Source organism: Pipistrellus kuhlii, unplaced genomic scaffold, assembly GCF_014108245.1.
Source record: "Pipistrellus kuhlii isolate mPipKuh1 unplaced genomic scaffold, mPipKuh1.p scaffold_m20_p_11, whole genome shotgun sequence".
In the NCBI taxonomy this organism is placed as follows: domain Eukaryota; kingdom Metazoa; phylum Chordata; class Mammalia; order Chiroptera; family Vespertilionidae; genus Pipistrellus; species Pipistrellus kuhlii.
Window position 1 is genome coordinate 50,974,800 of NW_023425416.1, and position 21,232 is coordinate 50,996,031.

A 21,232-nucleotide genomic window follows, 5' to 3' on the forward strand; every position below is an offset into this window, starting at 1 on the left:
ACACCCCCTTCCTTTGCATGAGCTCTGCAGCTGGCGGTGGGTGCAAACGGAAGCCACCTGCTCTCAGCCAAGATGGAAAGCCAACGTGCATCCAGTTGTGACTCAGCCCAAGGAGTCGAGGGGCTGAGAACCGACGCGGCAGGACGTGGCAACAAGCCGGTGCCAGGAAGACGACGTAGGGCATTTGTGGGCAAGGTCTTCCATCTTTGAGGGGAAAAACTTGATTAAACCAGGACTCTGAACAGGATTAAAAATCCATCCTGACAAAGGCTTTACTGACAACTTTCCATACAGTTAGTCAAAAAATAAAAAATACAGAGCACAGCAGACAGTATCTCGTACACTAGAAAGCAACATGACAGGAGTCCCTTCTCATCACGGTAGAAAAATCCCCAAAACCTAAGGACTGCTTTGGTGGGGACAGGACTCTGGTCTCCCACCTAACGAACCAAACAACCCAGCAGAGAGAAACCAAGGGGTGGGGTCGAGGCAGCGGATCAGTGACGCGAGCGGAGCTGGAGCCGGCGGGCTAGGCAGAGTCCCTCACCAGGACGATCACCATGTGCTCCTCCTCCAGCTTGCCCAGGGTCCTCAGCGCCGACTGGAGGTACTGCTGCGAGAAGTCGCAGGGCGGGAAGGCATAGAGCATGCCGGTGCTGTCTCTGCCCTTGGACCCCCCCACGGGCAGGCTGATGACCCCTGCCGCCTGCTTCTGCTTCAAGTAGGAGACCAGGTTCCTGAGAAGCCGCCTCTGAAGGCCTGGCTCCACCAGGGGCACCCCCTCCGGGCCAGGCCCGCCGGGGGCGGCCTGCGTGGCCAGCAGCACTGCGTAGCCATTGGGGCTCCCCTGCTTGATGCGGCGCGTGACCTCGTCGAGCTTGGGCTGGTCCAGCCGGAGGCGCTGGGCGATCTTCAGCTGAGTCAGCTTACTCCCCGAGGAGTGGTCTTTGAGGAGCCCGCCGACCACCCCCTGGTCCCCCTCCAGGACGTGCATGGCCGTGGGGAAGCAGCTGTTCTTCAGCACCAGCAGCCCGCTCCAGCCCAGCGGCAGCGTCTGGGCGTACTCCGAGAGGCTCTTGAGCTTTGTGGTCTCGTGCTTTGGCTCTTCCGGAGGCTTCGGCTGGGCCTCAGTGGTCCGGTGGTTGCGCTCGCTCTCCCGGGTCTTCTTCCCATGGGCAGAGTCTGGAGCCTCGTGGTGGTGGTGGTGGTGGTGGCCCCGCTCCTCAGCGCCGTGTCTGCTGTTGCTGAGGGAGTTGCTGCTCGGCTCCTTGGTCCCCTCGCTGGAGTGGTTCTCCTTGCGGCTGCGCTCAGGGGTGCGGTCGGAGCCGCGGTCGGCCTGCTGCCCGCCACCCTTGGTCCTGCCCCGCTCCTCGTAAGGGGAGTGGGCTGTCCTCCCACGGTCACTGGAGAGGCTCCTCCGCTTCCGCCTCTCCTCCCAGGGCTTGGGCAGGCCCCGGTCCCCGTCTCCGCCCCAGCGCTCCCCACTGCGGCTGCGCACCGAGCGGCTGTAGCCCTCCAGGCTGTTCCTGCGGTCAGAGCCCTTCCCCGGGCTGGTCCAGCCCCCTTCCAAGAAGGTCCGGTCTCGGTCTGAGTACAGGAGGTGCGGGGGCGTCCTGTCCCGCACCCGAAGGTCGGGGTCCAGGTTGCGGTGCCGGGTATACCCGTCTGGTAGAAGCTCGTAGTGCACCGGGAGGGGCGAGGCCTGGTACTGCTGGGGATACCGCGTCTCCTCCGCTTTGGCAAAGTCCACTCGCAGCCTGCGGTCTGGCCCGCCCAAGGGAAAGCCCCTCATCTTGGCGCAGGCGGCCTGGGCCGCGTCCAGGCTCTCGTACTGGATGTAGGCGAAGCTGTCCCCTTTGACGTGGTCGATGGTGCGAATGCTCCCAAAGCGGTCAAACTCCCGGGCCAGAGCGGCCAGGGAGGTGTTGGGCCCCAGGCCACCCACCCAGAGCCGCGTGGTGGGGTTGGCCTTGCCGTAGCCGATCTTGATGGGGTTGCGGCCAATGACCCGGCCGGACATGGCCACCTTGGCCCTGTGGGCCATGTCCAGGTTCTGGAACTTGAGGAAGGCGTACGCGCCGCCCTGGCCGCGGGCGGGCCTCTTGATGACCACCTCCTCGATGATGCCGTACTTCTCGAAGGCCCGGCGCAGCTCCGCCTCGGACACGCTGTGGTCCAGGTTCCCGATGAAGAGGTTGCGCGTGGCGCGCTGGTCGTCCTCGGGCATCAGGTCCTCCTCGCACACGGCCGGGTAGGCGTAGGGGCGCCCGCGGTCGTCGTACAGCCCGTAGTAGTCCAGGGCCCGCTCCCGGGACAGCCCCGGCGCGGCGGCGGCGTCCAGGGCGAAGGCGGCGGCGTGGCGGGCGCGGGGCTCCCGCAGGGGCGGCGGGGCCACGGGGGACAGCGAGCGCTGCTTGTACGGGTAGCCGCCGTGCAGCGGCAGGTAGCCGAGCGGGTCGGCGGGCGCGGGCGGCCCCGGGGGCGGCGTGGAGGCGGCGGCGCTGCTGCTGCTGCTCCTGCGGCTGCTCCCGCCGCCGCCGCGCAGGTACACGGGCTCCACCTTGAGCGGCCGGTCGTAGAGCAGCAGCTGGCGGGCCAGGGCGTGCTGGCGGGCCTCGCGCGCGTCCTGCGGGTGCCGGAAGTTCACGTAGGCGACGCGGCCCAGCTCCGGCGTGTGCGACAGGCGCAGGCTGATCTCGCCGAAGCGCTTGAACTGGTGGAAGAGCCGGTCCTCGAGGTGCTCGGCGGGCAGCGCGGGGCTCAGGCTGCTGATGAGCAGCGTCTTGTACTCGGACGCGGCCGCCGACGAGCCGGGACCCGAGGGCTCGGCCCCGGGCGGCGGGGGTGGCGGCAGGGGGGACGAGCGAGGCGAAGCGCCGCAAGCTCCCGGGTCCCCGGAGGCCCTGCCGCCGCGCCCCCCGCCGCCGCCGGAGCCGGAGGAGCGGCCGCTGCTCACACGGTGGTTGGCGTCCCCGGCGCCGCGGCCGTCACGGTGCCCGCTGCCGCCGCCGCCGCCGCTGCCGCGGGGTTTGTCGCGGGTCCGCGTTGGAAGCGGGTGCTTGGCGCCGACGGAGGCCTTGTGCGCCGCCCGCCGCCCGCCCGCCTCCGCCTCCCGCTCGCGCTCCCGCGGCCGCTTGGCTGAGGACGACGAGCCGCGCCCGCTCGGGCTGGAGTCTCGCTCGCTCTGCCTCTTCATGGCGCCGGCGCGGCGGGCGGGCGGGCGGCCCGCAGGCCCCTCACAGCGGCGGAGGCGGCGGCGGCCGAGCAGGCAGCGCCCCCGGCGCCGCCATCTTGGACAAAAGGACTCGGCGCGGCGGCGGGGCGGGGCGTCGCGTTATCAGGCTGCGCCGACGCGCCACGTGACCCGCGGTGGGCGGGGCGGGGCGGCGCCGGCGTGCGTAAGCGGACTGCGCCGCCCGAGGCCACCCGACCCCGCGGCCTGCCCCCGAGCCCGGCCGGGCGGTGCTTTGGCGCCACCGTGTGGCCAACGGAGCTGAGGCTGGGGCACCGCTCCCGACCCTCCCTCTGTGCGCCCAGGCACAGCATCCCTCCCGCCCCCACCGCGGCGTCTCCGCCTGGGGCTCAGGGCTGACGCCCCAAGGACTGGAGCACGCTGCTTCCTAGGCCCGGTCCAGGACCCCCACGCTCACAACTCGGTTCACCTGCTGCGCCCCCAGCTGCCCATCCCCACCCACCAAAGGCCGAGGCACAGACCCGAGACACACCTGCAACTTACGGGGTGGGAAGAGGCTCCTTGACCCCAGACAGCTGCAGGGCGCAGGGCAGGCCGAGTCCACTAGTGAACCTCACTGGCCAGGGCCCTCCTACCCCTCGCCCCGGGGCAGGCCCTCCTCTCCGAGGTGAAGTGAGAAGCCAGGGGGAGGTGCTGGACCCATCGCAGTGGCTGCCCACCGCCTCTCCTCCCACACTGGACAGCAGCTCCGGGGCAGCGAGATAGGTGCGAAGGAAAGGCCCTCACACACACCTGCAGCACTGCGCGAACTGCTGCCACCTGCTCCTGCTCACCCATGGGGCCGGCCCTCGGGCTGTCTTCCGGTGGCCTGGGGGACACGGAGGCCCTGGGACACAGACCTAGGGGGCTGAGCTGAGACGGCGCCATCTTCTGACTTCTGGCTCCCATCATAGATTTCCCAGCCTTTTTCATGGGCTCAGGACACTGCCTGCCAGATCTGAAGAGCCCCCTCCAGTCAGGGGAGGCTTGGCCTGAGAAGTGGCCCCGCCTCCTGGTGTTCCTCAGACACGGGGCTGCCGCGCCCTCGTGGGCTGTATGGAGGGCCTTATGCAGGCAGACTGAACGCAGGCTGACAAGTCCTTGGCAAGAACTGCTTGTCTTTGCCTGCACGTGGTCTCCACGGGTCCGAGACAGATGTTTCCCTTGAGTCAGCTCCTGCTGACAACTGGGTTTCCAAGCACCAACCCCACAGAAAGCAACGGGAAAACCAGGTGTGGGAACAAGCCCCGAGCACCTCAGCTGCTAGGCCTCTTGGGTAAAGACCAAGGGCAGCCTGGCCTGGCTCTTCTGACAAACCGACCCCTCCTGGTCCTGCAAAAGCCCAACGAGGCCTGATTCTAGACCACAAACTCTGACGAGCAAGTACCTGCAGGGCCAGATGTGGAGGGGAGGGGCCAGGCCACGGGCATCTTAGGAACGTGCACCCTCCCCTTGTATCTCGGACTCCACCCCGTGCCTCCCAAGCAGCCGTGCGGCTTTCAGCCCACCTTCCTCCTGGTCCCCCCTACCCCTCACCCCACCACCTGACAGCCCAGCCCGCGTCCCACCCTGGCATCTCCAGCACTGATGGTTGGGCACAAGGTGAACGGACCGGAAACTGTAAACCAGGGAGCGTCGGTCGGTGGGGTCTTCATGGGGGAAGACCCTATTTCCGAGTTCAATTCCCCAAGGACAGCTAGAAGTTCTCTTCCTTTAATAAAAAAATCCCAGACACACTTTGAAGTCCCAGAGAAAACCAGCAACAGAAGGAAGCGACCCCCCGACAGGATGCTGGAGAGCCAGCACCACCAGGAAAGCTCCAGGCTCCACACCGGCCATGGTCAGGAGCTGGTCTAAATAAATTACAAAACGCTGTTTGGGGAAGACACAGCTGAGCCGCTGCTTCCCCCAAGTGCCGCCAGGTGCCGCCTACAAATCAGTCCGTGCGCCGGCCGCCTTGGGGGCGTACTTGGGCATCAGTTCGTGGATCTTGCGGATGTAGTCGGACTTCTCGGCGCAGCCTTTGCACGTCTCCCCCCAGTCGTCCAAGATCTTCTTCAGCTCCTTCACCCGCAGCTTCTTCAGGTCCACTGTGCTCAGGTCGATCTGCTTGTCTGCGGGGAGCGGGAGAGTTACCAGCTGGGGGCGGCCAGACCCCACAGGCCAGGCGGGACCGCACAGCCAAACCTCCCCTCGGACCAGCACCCTCCTGGCGCGGGGACAGCTCCAGACACACACGGAGTGCCGGTGCCCATGCCCCAAGGGGCTCGGCCTCTTCACCAGGAAGGCGGGGCTCCTGCTGGCCGTGTCCACAGACAGGCAGTGTCGCCGGGACAGGGATGGAGGCACAGCCTGTCCCTCAGGAGGAACGTGGCTCCCACTCGCCCAAGTGCCTCTTTGTTAGTCATGGTGGAGGTCAGGTTACTGTAAAGGGGCAGCTTCAGGGCGACAGAGCAGGTAGACCCCCAGCCCGTTTCCCAGCACAGGCCTTGGTCAGGCCCCGGTCAGGCGCTCACGCTGCACTCCGTGTGACCGAGAGCCCTGTGCCCCCGCACCTCCAGGGCCTCTCCCGGAAGTCCAGACGTCCCTGACACACTGGGGGAACACAGGACTTTGGACACTCACACCCAATGAAATGTGTTGGTGACACTGGAATGGCACAGAAAACCACCAGTCCCAGCCCTGACCCTTCTCCAGCAGAGACCGGCGACTCCGGCCTGCCCGCTCGGACGCAGCACTTGCTTCAGGATCAGAAAGGGCTCTCTCAGAGCTTGCAGCCAGGAAAGCCCGTTAAATCCCACACCCTCCTCAGCCCTCAAATCAATGGCCCCAACTCTGTCCAGACACACAGCCAGACTGTCTGCACCAACTGCCAGGCGCCCTGTGCCCAGCTCACCACCTGTCATGCCACACTGGCTGCCTCTGCATTGTCCATTTCCTCTGTCTGGAATGTTCTTCCGTTCCCTTGGCTAATGTCCCACCTCCTTCTGAGTTTCTGAAAAGTCACCCCAACGAGACCTATTCTGACCTCCACCCATCACAATGCCTGACCTGCACCCCACTTAGCACCACCTGCCGTGTTCAGCCACATACCCCGGCTCCCGCGTGTCACCGCTGGAAGGCAGAGCCCGGCGTGGGCACCGGGCCGCAGAGTACTCACCGTACTTCAGCTCGCAGATCTGGCTGTCCTTCTTCTTGAGCTTCTCGCACACCTTCTCCACGGGGATGTGGTGGGCCAGCGGCTTGGACACCTCGTTGATGATCTTGGTGGCGGCGTCATCTGTGGCCCCGATGTAGTAGCACTGCAGCAAGAAAGGACACGGCCTTCAGGAGCCGGCGCTGGAGTGGCCACCTCCAAAACACACTGACATCTCACAGCCCCTCCCTCCTCTGCCAGGGCCTCCTTTTCCCAGGCCGCCCTGTCCGGGCGCAGTCAGGGTAAGCCCCGAGATGTAACACACGCTCAGTCCCAGAACTGGCAGCCACCACATGAGGCTAAGAGCCACCAGGGTTCAAACCCTCTTAGACAGACAGACAGACAGAACCAGACTGCCAAGAAAACGAAAGCTACAAAAGCCACCGCCTCACGGGGGTGGTCCTGTCCTCCATGGGCCTGGGCTCACCCAGTGCACACTGGTACCCCTGTCCTCAATCAGGCCAAGCTCGGTCTGGCCTCTGGGCACTCCCCCTGGCTGCCCCCTCGGACTGGGATGCTCTGTCCCCACCCATGACCCTCCCCCAGAACGACTCTCCACCCCACCGTCCGTCCTGCTGCTGCCCGTCACCGCTCTCCCCCGACAGCCAGTGCCACACAGAGCAGGTGCTGCGCCACCAGAACAGGACCAAACAGACAACTGCAGAGGAAGAGTCCCCGGCAGAACTCACTCCGGCTCCTGGCCAGGCAAGTGGCCGCCCCGCCCAGGCCTGCGAGCAGGGGGTTACCGGCCGGCGCCGGCGGGGAGCCACCAGCTACTCACCAGCCGATTCTCTTTGCCTCTTGCTTCGCGGCAGAAGTTTACAAGCTCTTTTTCGATGGAGGCTGGTGAGAATGTGACATCTCTGTCTTTGAGGTCCTGGTAAAATCTTCCCAGGTAAGAAACACAAACTGGAAGAGAGAGAAGGGAGGTGAGGTCAGCATGCCCAGCTGCACCCAACCCACAGGAGTCACGCCGCGGTTCTAACCGGAGGCACCGAGGGAGGCCATTTCCCACCGCCGGCTTTCCTCCCGGGCTCACCGGCCCCCGGGCCCCCAATGCCCACGGCAGCTCCTCCCCGTCTCTCCCGTCAAGTCTGAGCCCGGACGGAACGCGGCCTCGATGGACTCACTGTGACCTCACAAAGGGACACGCTGGAGGCCGAAGGGCAGACGAACCAAATGCTGCTAATTTCCAAACAGCCCTCCGGCCCCCGAGGAGCGGCTTCGCACCCCCACCGGCCCCGAGAGCCTCAGCCCAGCGGCGGGGAAGGATGAAAACTCCGTTATCCCCGCTCCCGGCCGCTCTGGGCACGTCCTAGCCCTAACTTTTTCTCGCCCCACGTAATATTTTCTGTGCCCAGCGCTGGCCCCTCTTCGGGCAGGTCCCGCTGGGACAGGCCGCCGCCGCCCCGCCGGTTCCGGTCCCGGCCCCTCGGCGGCTCGGGTGGAGTCAGGCCCGCCCGGCCCCGCCGTACCTTCGCAGTCGCCCGGCCGCAGCGCCCGGCCGTCCGGCAGCACGCTCAGAGCCAGCGCCACCGCCAGTCCGTGCGTGGCCCACATCCTCCACCGCCGCCGCCGCCCGACTGAACCGCGCCCGCCGCCGCCTCCAGGTTCCGGACGCACGCCGTAGCTCCCCATTGGCGGGCAGCCCCGCGCCCGCCCACACGCCGCGCCCCCATTGGACCACGCCTGCCAGAGCCCAGACGAGCGGCTCCACGCTGCCCTTCCTCATTGGCTGGCAGCGGAACCGCCCCCGGCCCTAGACAGTTGTCGGCCGCTGATTGGAGGGCGTCCGCAGGAAGCGGGGGCGGCGGCGGAAGCGGCACGGCCTCCATCTTGAGTAGGGGCAGCGGTTGTGGCCGAGGCGGGGTGCCTCTGGCTCCGGTCCGGCGCCTGCAGAACTGTCCCGCCTCCCCATTCTGAGCCCCACGCCCGCCCGGGGCCTCGCGGGGAGCCGGCGCGTGCGGTGCCCGCGGGCTCCCCTGGGAAGGGCGAGGTGCCCGCCGCCCGGCAGTGGGCGGGGGGCTTAGGTTTGTTCCCCGGAGCAGCTCCCCGAGTCTCCCAGGCCCGGAGCCTGGCCGAGGTGCCCGGCGTCCCAGCGAGCGTCAGGCCCGGGGCCCGGGGCCCGGGGCCCGGGGCCGGAGCAGCGCGGCGCAGGCTCCCTCGCTGCGGCCCTCCTCCCGGCCGCAGGAGGCGGGGCGCGGAAAGGCGGCTCCGCTCGGGGCTGAGGTCGGAGGGCGCTGGGCTGCTCCGGCCAGTGAACGCAGAGGGTCAGTGTCAGGTATTCATCTTTAATTCACATCACAGCAATCAGGGGGGCGGGGAGGGCGAGGTCAAGGGCAGATATTTACATCGGGAAGTCACATTACTTGTTAGAACATGCGACCACAATATATACAGTGAAGTACCTCTTGGGACACTAGTACATTTTTTTCTTTTAACTTTGCTCTCTGGTACAGATAATTTTTAAGTCACCCCTCCCCTCTTTTAAACATAAATACACAAAAGAAATGGTTAGAAGTGTTCTAATTTTAAATAAGCACAGAATGCCCAGAGGTTAAAAACACATTTATAGGGCTGAACACCAATTGGACATCACTCTCTATACATTTTTTGCTCAAATTCCTGTACAAATACACAGCATTCAAATAGGTATTTACAAATAAGCTCAAAAGAATGAAAATCAGTATTTTACAATCTTCAGAGGATTCACACCTCTGACCTCCCACTTCCCTTCAGACTGGCTGATTCTCCAACAAAAGGGATTTGGAATCTGTTCTTTCCATCCAGGGAGGGAAATGGAGGGCAAAACCCCACTGGCTCACCTTACAAAAAGGAAGGCAAATGGCCCCCCACTGCCCTCTGCCCTCCCGGCCACCTGGCGGAGAAGGTAGATGTGGGGCGAGGACAGCCTTGTCCGGGACAGGTTCAGGGGCGTCCCCAGGCCTGCCCCCTCCTACCTAAGGGTCAGATACAAAGCTGGGGCCCAACCCTACACTGACCACAGCCAAGTGGCCTGGTGACAGCCACGCCAAAGGCGGGAGCACCCTCAGCACCACCCTCGCCCTGACGGCAATGCTGCCCTGTCTTTCCTCAAAGGTTACTGGCTGGCATTCCTATTAAACAGCTGGTGTTTGTTTACAAGAGAAAAACACCCTGACCACCCTGTCCGTTTGGGAAGAGGGGCAATGACGAAGGGGGTCTTGGGCCCAGGGCCAGCCACGAGGCCAGCCAGACCAGCAGAAAGGTGCTCGGGAAAAAAACACATCTGCTCAACAAGAAGGCAGCCTGTGACCATCAGAGCTGTGAACTCGAGCAAAAGAAAGAGTGAGTCTGTGTCGACTTAAAGTAACTTAGAAGCACCCTGGTAGAATACTGCTGCTTCCTCCTCTTCCCCCCTCAAAGATAAAGCAAGAGGAAAATCGGCGCTCTGACCCGAAAGTTCCCCAGAGTCCACTGCACTCTGTCCAGCAGATGGGAGGCTGGAGAAGCTGCCCTCCTGCCCGCCCTGAACCCTGAGTGGTGGTCCTCACCGCCCGGAGCAGGGGCAGCCTGCGCTTGGCACTTGGAAGAGGACAGTTCACCTTGCATGGCTCCCTAACTCCACAATGAGACGCTCCTCCTCAGCCTGCTCCCCGGGAGCTCGCTGAACCTGACCGTGAGTCCTCAGGGCTTGGAAGCCTGGCTGGGCAGCCAGCCCTCTGCTCAGAGGTAGTGCTGAAAATCCCTGATTCAGGAGCTGCATGTCAGGCAGGCCGGCCACCTTAGAAAGCACAGGGTTTCCGGACCCTGCCACAACTCGGCCTCACTCCTCTACCAGCTCATCTCTCAACTCGTGGCCGCCTGGCCTTGGGGAGGAAGGTGGCTAGTCCCTTTGGTTCCACATCCCCACTCAGGCCTAACCTTTGCCGATCCATTCGCCAAGGGGGCTCCTGCAGGGCATGAGGCGTATGAGTGGAAGGGAGCAAGTGGTGAGAAATGAAAGCGATGGAGGGAAAATCCAAGACAGCTGGAGGCAGGACTGGCCGGTGAAGCCTGGCAGTGTGCCCCGGGCATGCAGTCAGGCCAAGTCACATGCCTGAGCTGGCAGGTTGGCCCACCCAGCCCTCAGTTGAGTGTTCCTGGACAAGAGTGGCAGGTGGGCAGGCATTTGTGCAAAACGGCTTGTAGCCACTTGTCCGCCACCTGTGACGTGCAGCCCACGTGGCCCGCGCAATCCCTGAATTCAACCATGAGCTCTTCCGTCCACAGCGAGAAGAGGTCCTAGTGCAATTTCCGTTCTGTGCGTCTCCACCTGGAGGGCCTGGCGCCTGCCCGAGGCCCGCGAAGCGGTTCTGTCTGTGCAAAGCCTCACCGAGCTCCACGGCCTGGAACTGCAGGAGGAAGAAAGCATCTACTGCGCACAATGAGGGGAAAGCCCGTAGGAATGGAAACGGAGACATGAAATGAAAAGGGAAGCCACAACCCTCATGCTGCTGTGGCCTCTGCACATGGCAACACACAAGTTCACGGCAGTAGAACGTAGACTCGGTGGTTCTCTCCTGAGTGCCAGGCCTCTCTGCTCCCGGGGGCCTTGCTTCAGACCTGGAATGGTCGGCGAGCTGCTCTGAGGGCGGCGTTCCAGCCGCCTGCCTGCCTCACTGCTCCCCGCGGCCATGCTCCCAGGCCAGGCGGGCCTGCTCTTCCTTGGCGCTCCCCGGGGGCAGTGAGACCTTGCGGTGCAGGCCCCGCGGCCTGTCGGCCTCTTCGCGCAGCAGCACCCCTTCGTCATGCTCCAGGGCCGGCAGGCGGGGGTGGTAGGGCTTGGGTGGCAGCGCAGGCGGGTCCATGGGGTCCTGAGGGATGACGCATCCCGGGGCGGAGTGGCTGCGGCATGGCTGGGCCTTCATGGAGTCCAGGACGGCCGACTCGGAGAGGCTGTAGTGAACAGGGAGGTAGGGTGGCTCCAGGTCTTCGTCGGCATGCCAGGCCTGGCTGGGCATGGAGTCCATGGTGTCGGTTCGAGGCGGGGCCTCTGAGGGGTGCCCAAAGTTACTCTCGCTCAAGGAGGACACGCCACTGCTGGCGCTGCCGGACAGTGTAGAGTTGCTGCCGTCCAGGCCCGACTGGGGGCTGGTGGGGGAGGCTGGGATAGGGTGGAGAGGAGACTGCAAAAGAAAAGTGGACAGTTAGCATTCCTCTGCGGACAGGCTGACAGCCGCGGTATGGAGAAGGCCAAGATGCTTATCAGTGAACTTCAAAAGGACCTTCAGCAGCAGCCGCTGCTCCCTCCGGCCCGAGGCCCAGGAGCCCAGAATCACCAAACACGGCCCTGCCCTGGCTGCTGGGCATCTGTGCCCCCTGAAGCCAGGGGCAGGGCTACTGGCTGTGGCTCTCGGGCGCTTGCAGAAGGGCTAGGGCAGGCCGCTGGGCAGCACTAAAACCTAGTTGGCCACGGACCAGATGAGTGCATTCTGCTGCTAAGTCCGTGATAGTCTCTTCCAATTTGCAGGAAAATTAGTGAGTTTTAATAAAGCTTTGTTGCCTGGTGTTATGCTTTGACTGGGCTCTGGTTTAAATGCTCTGCCGTCCATCACGGGCTGCTTCTTTACCTCTTGAGCTGTTTGCTGACACCAAGGCCCTCTAACCCTCTCCCCCATCACGGTGGCTGCGGACACACTGTCACCTGCATCCCCAGTGTGGCTCTGGCCCATGGAGGTGGGAGTGGGGAGACCCGGGGGGAGAGCAGAGGAGCGGACACCTACAGCCGCGGGGGCTGTGGCTTCAGTACATTACCTTGCGCAGGGTCCGGGCAGGGAGGGCCGGGGGGGTGTCACCCAGGGGGTGGTGGAAGGTGTCAAAGTGTAGGGAGTAATGACCTGCAAAGGGAACAGAACCACAGCCTTAGCTGGGGCCTCTCTCGGGCCGCACACCAGCACATCTACTGGGCCAACGGGTCAGACGAGGGAAGAGCATCCGGGGAGCCCTCAGCACTGAAGGCACAGAAACATCTCAGTGAAGTTCTCCAGAACACAGGCTGCTGGAGTGACAGACACTCGTAAAGAAGGCCAGCGTGTCAGCCGTGGAACAGCCGCCAGCAGCGCAGTCTCCGCCCACTGCTGGGTGCTGACAGTCAGGGTCCTGGTCTTCGCCGGGCCGGCGGCCTCACCGAGCTCACTGGCTGCACCCCAAGCCCAAGCCCGGCAGGGCTCCTAGGGCGGGGCTGTCCTTCCTCGGCTGGGTCAGCCCAGAGCATGGCCCGTCTTCTCAGCCTGGGGGGCTGCTGCCTTTGCCCCTGAGCAGAGCTGGCGACCAGGGACTACCTGGGGACCCGCTGGAGGCCTTCTTACCATGCAGCAGGCTTCGGGGAGGCACTGGGGGCGCGAGGATGCGCCCCATGTGGGCAGACAGGAAGGGCTGGGCCTCCTGGGCTCCGCTATCCAGGCTCCAGCTGCTGGGGGCTGCGGGCACCGCTGAAGGTGGAAACACATGGCATGAAGGCGAGTTACTTGCTGAGCCGCTCGGTGGGAGAAGCCCACCTGCAGTGTCTGGCTTCTCCAAGTGGGCACTGTACCCAGCACGGGTGGGAGGGGCATGCCAGCCCCTGGGGCAAGAAACACTGGCCACGCAATTCACTGGCCTGAGGGGGTGGCCAGGACCACGAACAGCAAAGATGGCAACAGCGACCTGAAGCGTGAACAGCAGCCAGGATGAGGCAAGCCAAGAGAGGTGCCGCGCAGGGAGGGCCTGCAGCCTCCGGGTTCGTCAGGAAGAGAGAACAGAGAGGCGAGAAGAGGCGAGGAGTGGGCGGACGGGGCTGAGGACACAGGACAGAGAGGCTCCGGCCAGAGCTGCTCGGTAAGGAGGCCCGGAAAGCAGGGAGCAGGATGGGCGGGAGGCAGAGACTGCCCCCCAACGGGCCTCACAGAGGCCTGTGGTAACACAAGTCTGGCCCTTCCCGTGGCTTCTGTGCCCCCCGCGGGGCTTGGGATTCACGAGGTGTTTTCTAGGCAAGATTAGAAAACAGCGTTCGCTGTCCCCGCGGGAGGCAGAGTACAAAGCACACGTCACGCCCAGGCATGCCCGTGGTGCTCTGGGCATGCAGAGCAGCCCAGTCCCGCATCTGCATGCCACGGATGCCACGGATGCTGGTGATGTGGGCCTGGGACGGAGGGAAACTCAGTGTCCATCTAAGAAAGGGGTCAGGGCCAGCCTCCTGGCCCCTTGGCCACAGCTGGGCGAGTGACTTCCCAGAGGGGATGGGAGAGGAGGAATGGCGGGACGTGGGGGCTCGAGGGCGGCGGCAGGAGCGGCAGGGACGTGGAATCCCGTTAGCCAGCTCCTCCTGAGCACGAAGACGAGAACGAACCTGCCCTCTGACGGAGCGGGGCACGTGGCAGGAGGGAGCGCACAGCAGGGCCTCCTCACGGGCTTAGCTCCGAGGCGGCCACGGTGGGAAGTGAGCCTGAGGGGGCCAGGGTGTGGGTTCTTCCTGCTCCGGGGACAGACGGGCAAGCCAGGCCCAAGGGGCCTGATAGGCTCTGGGAGGGAAGGAGCTGGAGGCCAGCCTCAAGGCCTGGCCAGGAGGAGGGGCTGTGCCCCATGGGACCCAGGGAGAATGGGCTGCCCACCCTTCTCCTCCCCGGTCAGGGTAGAATCCGCTGCCTGAACAGCCTCGGTCCCAGGGCGGTGGCTCGGCCCCGGGATGGTTGTGGCTGGTGCCCGGAGGGCGGGCACCGCTCAGCTGTTGGGGGAGGGGAGGAAAGAATGCGGATTCGGCTGGGCATCAGGTGGGTTCCACCAGGAGGCCTGAGAACCGGAGCCAAACAGCCCTGTTCACAGGCTCTCCCCACGACGCAGTGCCAGCTCCTGCTCCCCCGCACCGAGCACTCTCCCCAGCAGGGGGGTCTGTCTCCACGCAGCTGCTGAGCCTCAGGCAGTGAGTGGCTTGGAGGTGGTCTGGGCAAAGGCGTTCTGAAGCCCAAGGTCTTCGGTGCACATCCGGGCTCAGAGAATCATGGGGGTGCAGAAGTTCACCCCAGGGCCCCTGCACTCGGGAAGGCTATGGGGAGGAAGCAGTGAGGCTGCAGCGGTTTAGGGGGGGCTGGGCCTCTCCCTGTGAACCAGAGACCAGCAGGCTGGCCTCGCAGCCTGTGCTGGGGAGCAGGAGGCCAGGGCGCCTCTGCCAGGCAGCACACGGGCACTGGGGCTGGAGGAGAACCTAAGGTGGGGTGCTTCCTAGAAGAGGGGAGTCCCCCGGGGTGCCGGCCACTTCTTTCTGTGTGTGTAACTGTGGCCCAGCGCACAGCCCCGAGGGACTCACTGCCTGGCAAAGAAAGGCATCTGCAGGTGAGACGCGGAGCCCTCCCGGGACTCGGGAGCCTGGTGACGAGAGTGGTGACAGTTCATCCAGTCCTGCCCCGGAGGGTCCAGGTAGAGACACGGGGCGTTTGACTTTGACCTGTGTGTTCCCTCGAGGCGCTTCTGGCCTTGTGGCCGGGACACGCTTGCTCTGGGCTCGGCTCTTTCCTGGGACACTCTTCCTCCACGCCGGCGGCAGCGTGGCCGGCTTCCGGCTGCATCCGGCGGGCGTCCGGCGCTTGTCTGGCCGCCGGCACACGCTTGATCTCCGAGCCCGCCTGTGCTCTCGCCAGCTGCGATGGCTCCACTTCTCAAGGAAGAAAAGCGCGGAGGGTTGTGGTGGAGGCCACAGGGGCCTCTGGCGTGGGGCGCAGGGCGCAGGGCACACTCTTGAGGCCAGGAGGGCATCTTTAAGCAGTTTTAAGGCCTTTCTGGCTGAGCACCCAGCAGTCTGCCGTGCCCGTGGGCCAGTGTTGGTTGTGCTTGGAGGACACGGCATGTCCCCTCTGAAGAGCAAGGCAGCAGCAGTGACAGTACGCACAGCAGACATCGCCCGCTGAGGAGGGCAGGGGAACCCCCGGGAGACGGGCAGATGGGGCCCAGGTTCTGTGCGGGGGGCAGGCTGAGCGGAGTCCCCAGAGTCTGAGCAGGCTTAGGAAGAAACCTCTGTGTTAGAGCTTCCTCAGGCCCCCATGCCGGGGCTCTGGGCCAGGTGGGTCCCAGGCTGACCCTCCCATCAGCGGGCAGAGCACAGCGCAGAGCACCTGGCTAAGCAGCTGTGCTCTCGGACTCCTGGCCGCACGCACAGCTGGGGCGCTGGCACGTGTGAGAGGGCTTGGCACTGTGGCCAGAGTGGCTGCGGGACTGGACTCCCTGCTGGTACCTGGGCCTCCCTTCCAGGACTTTGTCTGGCAAGTCAACTCTGGTTGGCCTGTCCCCCCGTTCCCCTGGGGCTTGCTTGGCTGCAGACTTGTTCTGAGCAGCAAGGGAGGTCCCTGTGGGCCCACACTGACAGGCCAAAGGCCACAGGTCTGCTGAGTGCTGGCTGCTCTGCAGGCGCCTGGGGAGTGGCAGCCTGCTTGCATGCGGCACCGAGTGTCCACAGAGGTGGCCCAGGGCAAGTGGTCGTGAGGACCTCTCTGAGCTGGGCACTGAGGATGGAGAGATATGAACTAAGAGGATCCCAATTTTATTTATTTATTATTTTTTGGAACGTTTCTGATTCTCAAATTTTATTTTATTTTTTTGTTAAATCTTCACCTTAGGGTATTTTTCCATTAATTTCTTTAATTTTTAATTTTTTTTTAAGGGAAAGTGAAAGAGAGAGGGAAAGACAGAGAAATATCGATGTGAGAGAAACACATTGATTGGTTGCCTTCTACCAGGGCCAGGGGCCGAGGAGCCTGCAACCAAGGTACATGCCCTTGACTGGGATTGAACCCAGGACCCTTTGGTCTGCAGGCTGATGCTCTATCTAATGAGCCAAATCGGCTGGGGCAGGATTCGAATTTCAGCATCAATCAACACTGGTTGAACAGTGAGCCCAGGAACGGGTTAGCACTCTGGATAGATGGACCGGCCTGGGTGCTGACATGTGGCTCAGCCTAGGCCAGTGGTGCTCAGGGTCAAGAGTCAGATGCTCAGGATGGAGGCACTGGGGTGGGAGTTGGGGGGCGGGGGGGACTGGGGAAGGGGAGCAATACCTTTCTCAGCCACAGACAGGTTGGGGTCACTGCAGGGTTTGCAGGCTCCGGTCATCTGATGGAACAGGGCTGGCTGGAAGTTTGGCAGCTGGGGGAAAGAAAGCCATGAGGAGAGGTGAAAATGACCAGTTACACTTGGGGGCAGTGTGTGGGCCACAGGTGCCAGGACATGGCAAAAGCAGACAGGGACCTCAAAGTGGAGGCACAGCTCACACCTGAGGTGCCAGGAACCTGGGCGCCGGGGAGGGGGGAGGGGGAGGGGGAGGGAGGCTGTCCTGGGCATGGCCAAGGACACAAGCACCGGAGGCTATCTAACTGTGTCTGTCTGTCCTGCAGGGAGACTCACTGGCGGAAAGCATTCGGGGACCCTTCCCCCCCCCCGGGTGCTGGCCAGTTTAGCCTCCTGGGGCACTGCCAGACTTTAGGAATGAGTCCAGGAGGCTGGCCATGCCAGCCCGGCCACCCTCCCACCCATACCCATGCTGCACTCTGTCTGGGTGGCCGGTCCCCAGAGTCCCTGCAGTCCCCACCGGGAGCCCAGCAGCCTCCGGAGGTCTTGTGGGGAAGGAGGCCCGGAGGACAGTGCAGGAAGCTAGCACGGGTGCCGAGCAAAGCCCGGGCGGGCACACGGTGGCGGAGGGCGGGCCGCAGCTGGGCTGCTACCTGTCCATTCTCCAGGATGGCTGCTGGGTACATGGCGCTGCTCGGCCGGTCCCGGTGTGTGGGCAGCAGCAGCATCATTTCCCGGGCATGGCGGTACTTATCTGGCAGAGAGGGAGAGCCTGTAACCAAGTGAGAGCAATCACGCACACATGACGAGTCACAGATGGAGCGCCCTGGGGCCAGGGAACCGGCAGGTGAGCCTTGCGGTGGGTGAGGAGCTCAGCAAGCACGAGGAATGGAGCAGCTGGGGGTGCACGGAGGCGGGTGCACTGGGCGATGCAGCCCCCCCGACAGGCCCCCTCCCGATGCCCAGGCAGGCTGTGGGGAGAGCGAGGAGAGCCAGGCCAGTCTCTGGTGGAGAGGGGTGTGGCCTGGATGCTGGTGCTCAGGGGCCCAGCTTGCAATGGAGCCGTCACAGAGACAGACGTCGGACAACACAGCGGCACGTGCTTACTGGACACACTGTCTCCACACACTCACCTGCTCAGCCAGCCTCCTCCCTCCTTTCCCCGATCCCAGGCCCCAGGCCTGGCTCTGCCTCCAGGCCATTGTGCTGGGGCCCGAAGCCAGGTGGCTCTCAGGCAGTCTCACTCTGAGACCTGCACCCCGTGCACAGGGTCAGGGGGTCAGTGTGGAAGGTGTGGGGCTTCCCCCAGGCTTTGGGTTAACTGGGCTCATGCTCCCTCCTGTGAGGCCTGTGTGACCTCCTCTGGCCCGAGGCCAGGCCCCATTGCTGGAGGCCCAGCGCCCTGGGAGGTCCCGTCCTCAAGGGGACCTTCCACAGGAGCAGTGACATTAACCGCCGTCTTCCCTCGGGAACCGATAACTTGGAAGTTCTCCAAATGTGCACACTCCCTGCCCCCGGAGGCCCCTGTGGTGCTATGACAATGGAGTGCTCTGTGCTACCACTACCTGTCCCAGCTCTGCATCTCCCTTCCCGCCCACTGCGCTCTGCTCCTTTTTCTGAAAACATTTCAGCTGTTCCTAAGCTGACACAGGGCTTCCGTGTCGCAGGACTTCACAACGATAGAGGGGCGTCTGGTGACCCCACATGGCAGTTACTCAAGGAGGGTCCATCGCAGCCCACGTGTCCTAGTCCGTCTCTGACCACCAGGGGAGCTGCCGACCTACCAGAGCTTAGGCTGTGCCTTGCCAGCCAATTGGCTCGAAGGTGAAGCCATGGGGACCACAGCCGAGTGTGGCTGGGCCCCGTGAGGAAGGCCACTGCTGTCATGGCCACTCCTTGAAGTGGGGGCGTGACTCCAATGTGCAGGGTCCTCCAGAGTCCTCTCTCCAGGAAAGCATCTCCTCACCATGACACCAGCCAAAACCCCACCAGTGAGCACCTCCTTCTGGGGCGAGGCGCCCCTGCTCCTCGGCTCAGGCCTCCCCGGGGCGGCTGGCCTCTGTGTGCCTCACAGGCCTGATGCTGTGTCCGGTCAGGGCGGGCACGGTCTCCCAGGTGGCCAGCACGTGGATGTTGGAGCCAAAACCTAACTTCCTGCTCTTTCTTACCATTTCCTACTTGGGCCCAAATCTATTTGACCTTCTTTGTTTACTTTTGTGCTCGGTACTGCTAATGCCAGAACCGGGAGGGCCTTCACAGCTGTTCTCTACCGACAGTGGAATCCGGCCATCGTGACGGCCTGTCTCCAGACGTGACCTCAACGATCACCTCCCCGCACACACATGCCCCTGCCCCTCTCCACGAGGCGGTGTCCCTGCCACCCCCCCACCCCCACCCCCTGCTCCTGGGCTGGCCTCCGGACTGCACAGCTGTTACCACCCTGCACAGCCAACCCGGGCGCACTAGCACTCCGCTGCCGCAGCTGATCTCATTCCACTGCAAAGACTGCTACTGAAAAGGACAAAAAAATCAAACCTCACTGCAGTAACTGCTATCCGAATGCAAAAAAAGATGCTGGCTCTCAGAGAACAATATTTGTCCGTCTGAATAAGAAATCAAGCAAAACTGGGCAAAGTAAATAGCCTGTTACAGAGCCACCTGCCTGATCAAGCCTTTCTCAACAGACAGTTCCCGACGCTGTCAGAGGAACGTCCCCCAGGGTTGACTTTGGCGCTCACGTTGAACGTCCATGCTGTGCATGATGCCTGCTTCCTCAAACGCCCTGCTGCCTAACTTTGGCCTGTCCTCTGGCACACATTTCAGGGGGAAGCACTGAGCTTCTAGGCCGTGTCATCCTACTGAGGTGGAGCGCCAAGAGCTGGCTGCTTGGGGGCAGCTCGGAGCGGGTCTGACAACAGCCAAAGAGCAGTCAGGAGCCAGAGATGCGTCCTGAGCGCTGGGAGCACAAGTGCGCATGCTCTCAGAAGCCACAGGTGAGAGGAGGACAGCGGGGTCACGAGGCCCTTCCCCTTCTGCAGGCGGCACTGCCCCCCTTACCTCGGGCACTGGAGGGGGCGGAGGCAATCATCTGGGAGGGCGCTGAGTGAGTGGAGCTCAGGCTGGAGGAAGAAGGGCTTGCCTGGGACGAGGACAGAACAGACACGTTGGTGACTGAGCCCTGGTACCTGGGGTTGGGAGACACGAGCTGCAGAGGAAGAACCACAGGACAGAGGTCTGAATGGCCGGGACTGTGGGACTGGCCTGGACTTGGCTTCTTCAGGCCATGAGTTGCCCGGACCGGTGTCTGATGCTGTGCCCTGGCCCTGAGGGAGGCCAGGCTGATGGCTGGCACGAGGATCACCCACCCCTCATGAGGCAGGGCTGTGGGGTGGATTCTAGTGATGGTGCCCCTGTGGGGAGCAGGGCTCAGCCATCACGAATGCCAGGCAGGAGTCCGGCAGAGGGTCCTCCCCGGGACTGAAGCTGGACTCCCTTCTGGGGAACAAGGCCTGGGTGCTGTGAACTCAGTAGCTGGAGAACTAGGCAGGAGGCCAGGCTGGACCAGCGCCCCAGCAGAAAGGAGAGCCTCCTCGTGTGAGCACGGCCCGCTCCCGAGCAGCCGGTACCTGCATGTGGTGGTACAGGTCCTCGGGGGCCTCGCCCATGGAGCCGTCGCCCAGCATCACCACGTTTCCCGCTTCACTGGACGCGTGCGAGGAGAGAGAGGACGAGGAATGGCGCCCGGCGCCCATCAAGTTCATGGGGCTGTGAACAAGAACAGGACACAGGTAAGCAGTCAGATCTGGAGCCGAGGAACCTTGCTGGTGGTGGGGGGCCGTGGAAAAGGGTGTGTAAATGTCATCCCAGCCTCAGCCAGCTGGTGCGGAGGGCCTGGGGCCTGTCCTGGGCGGACCGATACTGGCGGGCACTGGCTCCACCTGGGACCCACTGGCTCGTGGCCACGCAGAGTGCTGACAGCAGCAGGTTCTCAGGGGGAGGGACAGAGACCACCGGGCCTGGCCCCAGGCCTGAGTCCCCTGGCTATGGAGGTTCCTCTGAGCTGTACCCCCCTCTGCTGATCTGCTCTGTGGTCAGGGGTCTTCCTGGTAGGGCAAGGCAGCGAGAGGGCCGCGGGAAGCACCTCAGGGCTTCCTTTCGTGCCGGGGGCCACAGCTTGCCAACAGCGGTGCCCCCCCAAATACGAGGCGGCCCCTCCTGCCCTCTCACTGGCTGAGTGCACAGCTGGGCTGCCTCGCTCTCCCACGCCCTGGCCTGGCTTCCGGAGCTCAGAGCAGCCTCACCTGGACATCCCACCACCACCTGTTCTCTTCCTGAAACCGAGTGGCGTCCTCATTCCCGTGGGACCAAGTGCAAAGGGCTGACCGAACAGGCCACCAGGGCACTGGGCCCCCCGGCCCTGCACTGCAGCCACTTGGCTCCATTTGCAGTGCGGACCTGGCCGGCTCTTTCACACCCAAGAGAATGCGCGGGTCACTCTCCCTGGGTCTTGCTCCCTCACCTCCTCCCCCGAACTCCTTTCTGCCCTCAAACTTCTACTTATCTTCTATCTATATCTTCTATCTACCTTCTATTTATCTTTCACGGCTGGCTCACCCCAAGTGACCCTCCTCCGGGTCGCACGCTACCACAGGCTCTCTGTCACCCAGGATGACGATGCAGAGCGCGGCTCTGTGTACCTGGGTCAGAGGGCATGTGCGTGAGCTCACAGGCGCTATTTCGGACTTCCTTCT

General features: G+C 63.6%; 3 protein-coding genes across 12 annotated transcripts in view; all 3 read right to left on the reverse strand.

The window, feature by feature from the left end:
- Window positions 1–242: 242 nt before the first annotated feature.
- Window positions 243–3,512, reverse strand: RBM15B (RNA binding motif protein 15B). Its single transcript, XM_036432184.2, has one exon. The coding sequence runs from the start codon at window positions 3,194–3,196 to the stop codon at window positions 530–532; it is 2,667 nt and encodes an 888-aa protein (XP_036288077.1). The 5' UTR covers window positions 3,197–3,512; the 3' UTR covers window positions 243–529.
- A 1,411-nt stretch (window positions 3,513–4,923) lies between these two features.
- MANF (mesencephalic astrocyte derived neurotrophic factor) lies at window positions 4,924–8,063 on the reverse strand. The gene is made up of 4 exons (XM_036432186.2): window positions 7,904–8,063; window positions 7,210–7,337; window positions 6,393–6,534; window positions 4,924–5,346 (listed from the first exon to the last, which is right to left on the reverse strand). Exons 1-4 carry the CDS (start codon window positions 7,986–7,988, stop codon window positions 5,162–5,164), a joined length of 540 nt encoding a protein of 179 aa, XP_036288079.1. The 5' UTR covers window positions 7,989–8,063; the 3' UTR covers window positions 4,924–5,161.
- Window positions 8,064–8,705: 642 nt separating this feature from the next.
- Window positions 8,706–21,232, reverse strand: part of DOCK3 (dedicator of cytokinesis 3) — a 143,896-nt gene continuing 131,369 nt past the window's right edge. For 5 of the 10 annotated variants that reach the window (XM_045579538.1, XM_045579537.1, XM_036432179.2 and 2 more), the window contains 7 exons: window positions 20,108–20,246; window positions 19,539–19,686; window positions 17,135–17,253; window positions 16,472–16,559; window positions 12,758–12,880; window positions 12,204–12,286; window positions 8,706–11,575 (listed from right to left, as the gene is read on the reverse strand). In XM_045579538.1, the coding sequence (XP_045435494.1) occupies window positions 11,066–11,575; window positions 12,204–12,286; window positions 12,758–12,880; window positions 16,472–16,559; window positions 17,135–17,253; window positions 19,539–19,686; window positions 20,108–20,246 (1,210 nt within the window). In that variant the 3' untranslated portion in view covers window positions 8,706–11,065. The remainder of the gene's footprint in view (window positions 11,576–12,203; window positions 12,287–12,757; window positions 12,881–16,471; window positions 16,560–17,134; window positions 17,254–19,538; window positions 19,687–20,107; window positions 20,247–21,232) is intronic. The other 5 variants (XM_045579540.1, XM_045579539.1, XM_045579536.1 and 2 more) reach the window with 5 other exon arrangements.

What these genes read in the sequence shown, in the direction of transcription:
- RBM15B (XM_036432184.2), bottom strand. Translation starts at nt 3,196, where the DNA reads ATGAAGAGGCAGAGCGAGCGAGACTCCAGCCCGAGCGGGCGCGGCTCG.
- MANF (XM_036432186.2), bottom strand. Translation starts at nt 7,988, where the DNA reads ATGTGGGCCACGCACGGACTGGCGGTGGCGCTGGCTCTGAGCGTGCTG. An exon ending in GAGGCAAAGAGAATCGGCTG is followed by an intron (nt 6,535 to 7,209) that starts GTGAGTAGCTGG and finishes TTCTTGCTGCAG; the next exon opens with TGCTACTACATCGGGGCCAC. An exon ending in GATCTGCGAGCTGAAGTACG is followed by an intron (nt 5,347 to 6,392) that starts GTGAGTACTCTG and finishes CGCTCCCCGCAG; the next exon opens with ACAAGCAGATCGACCTGAGC.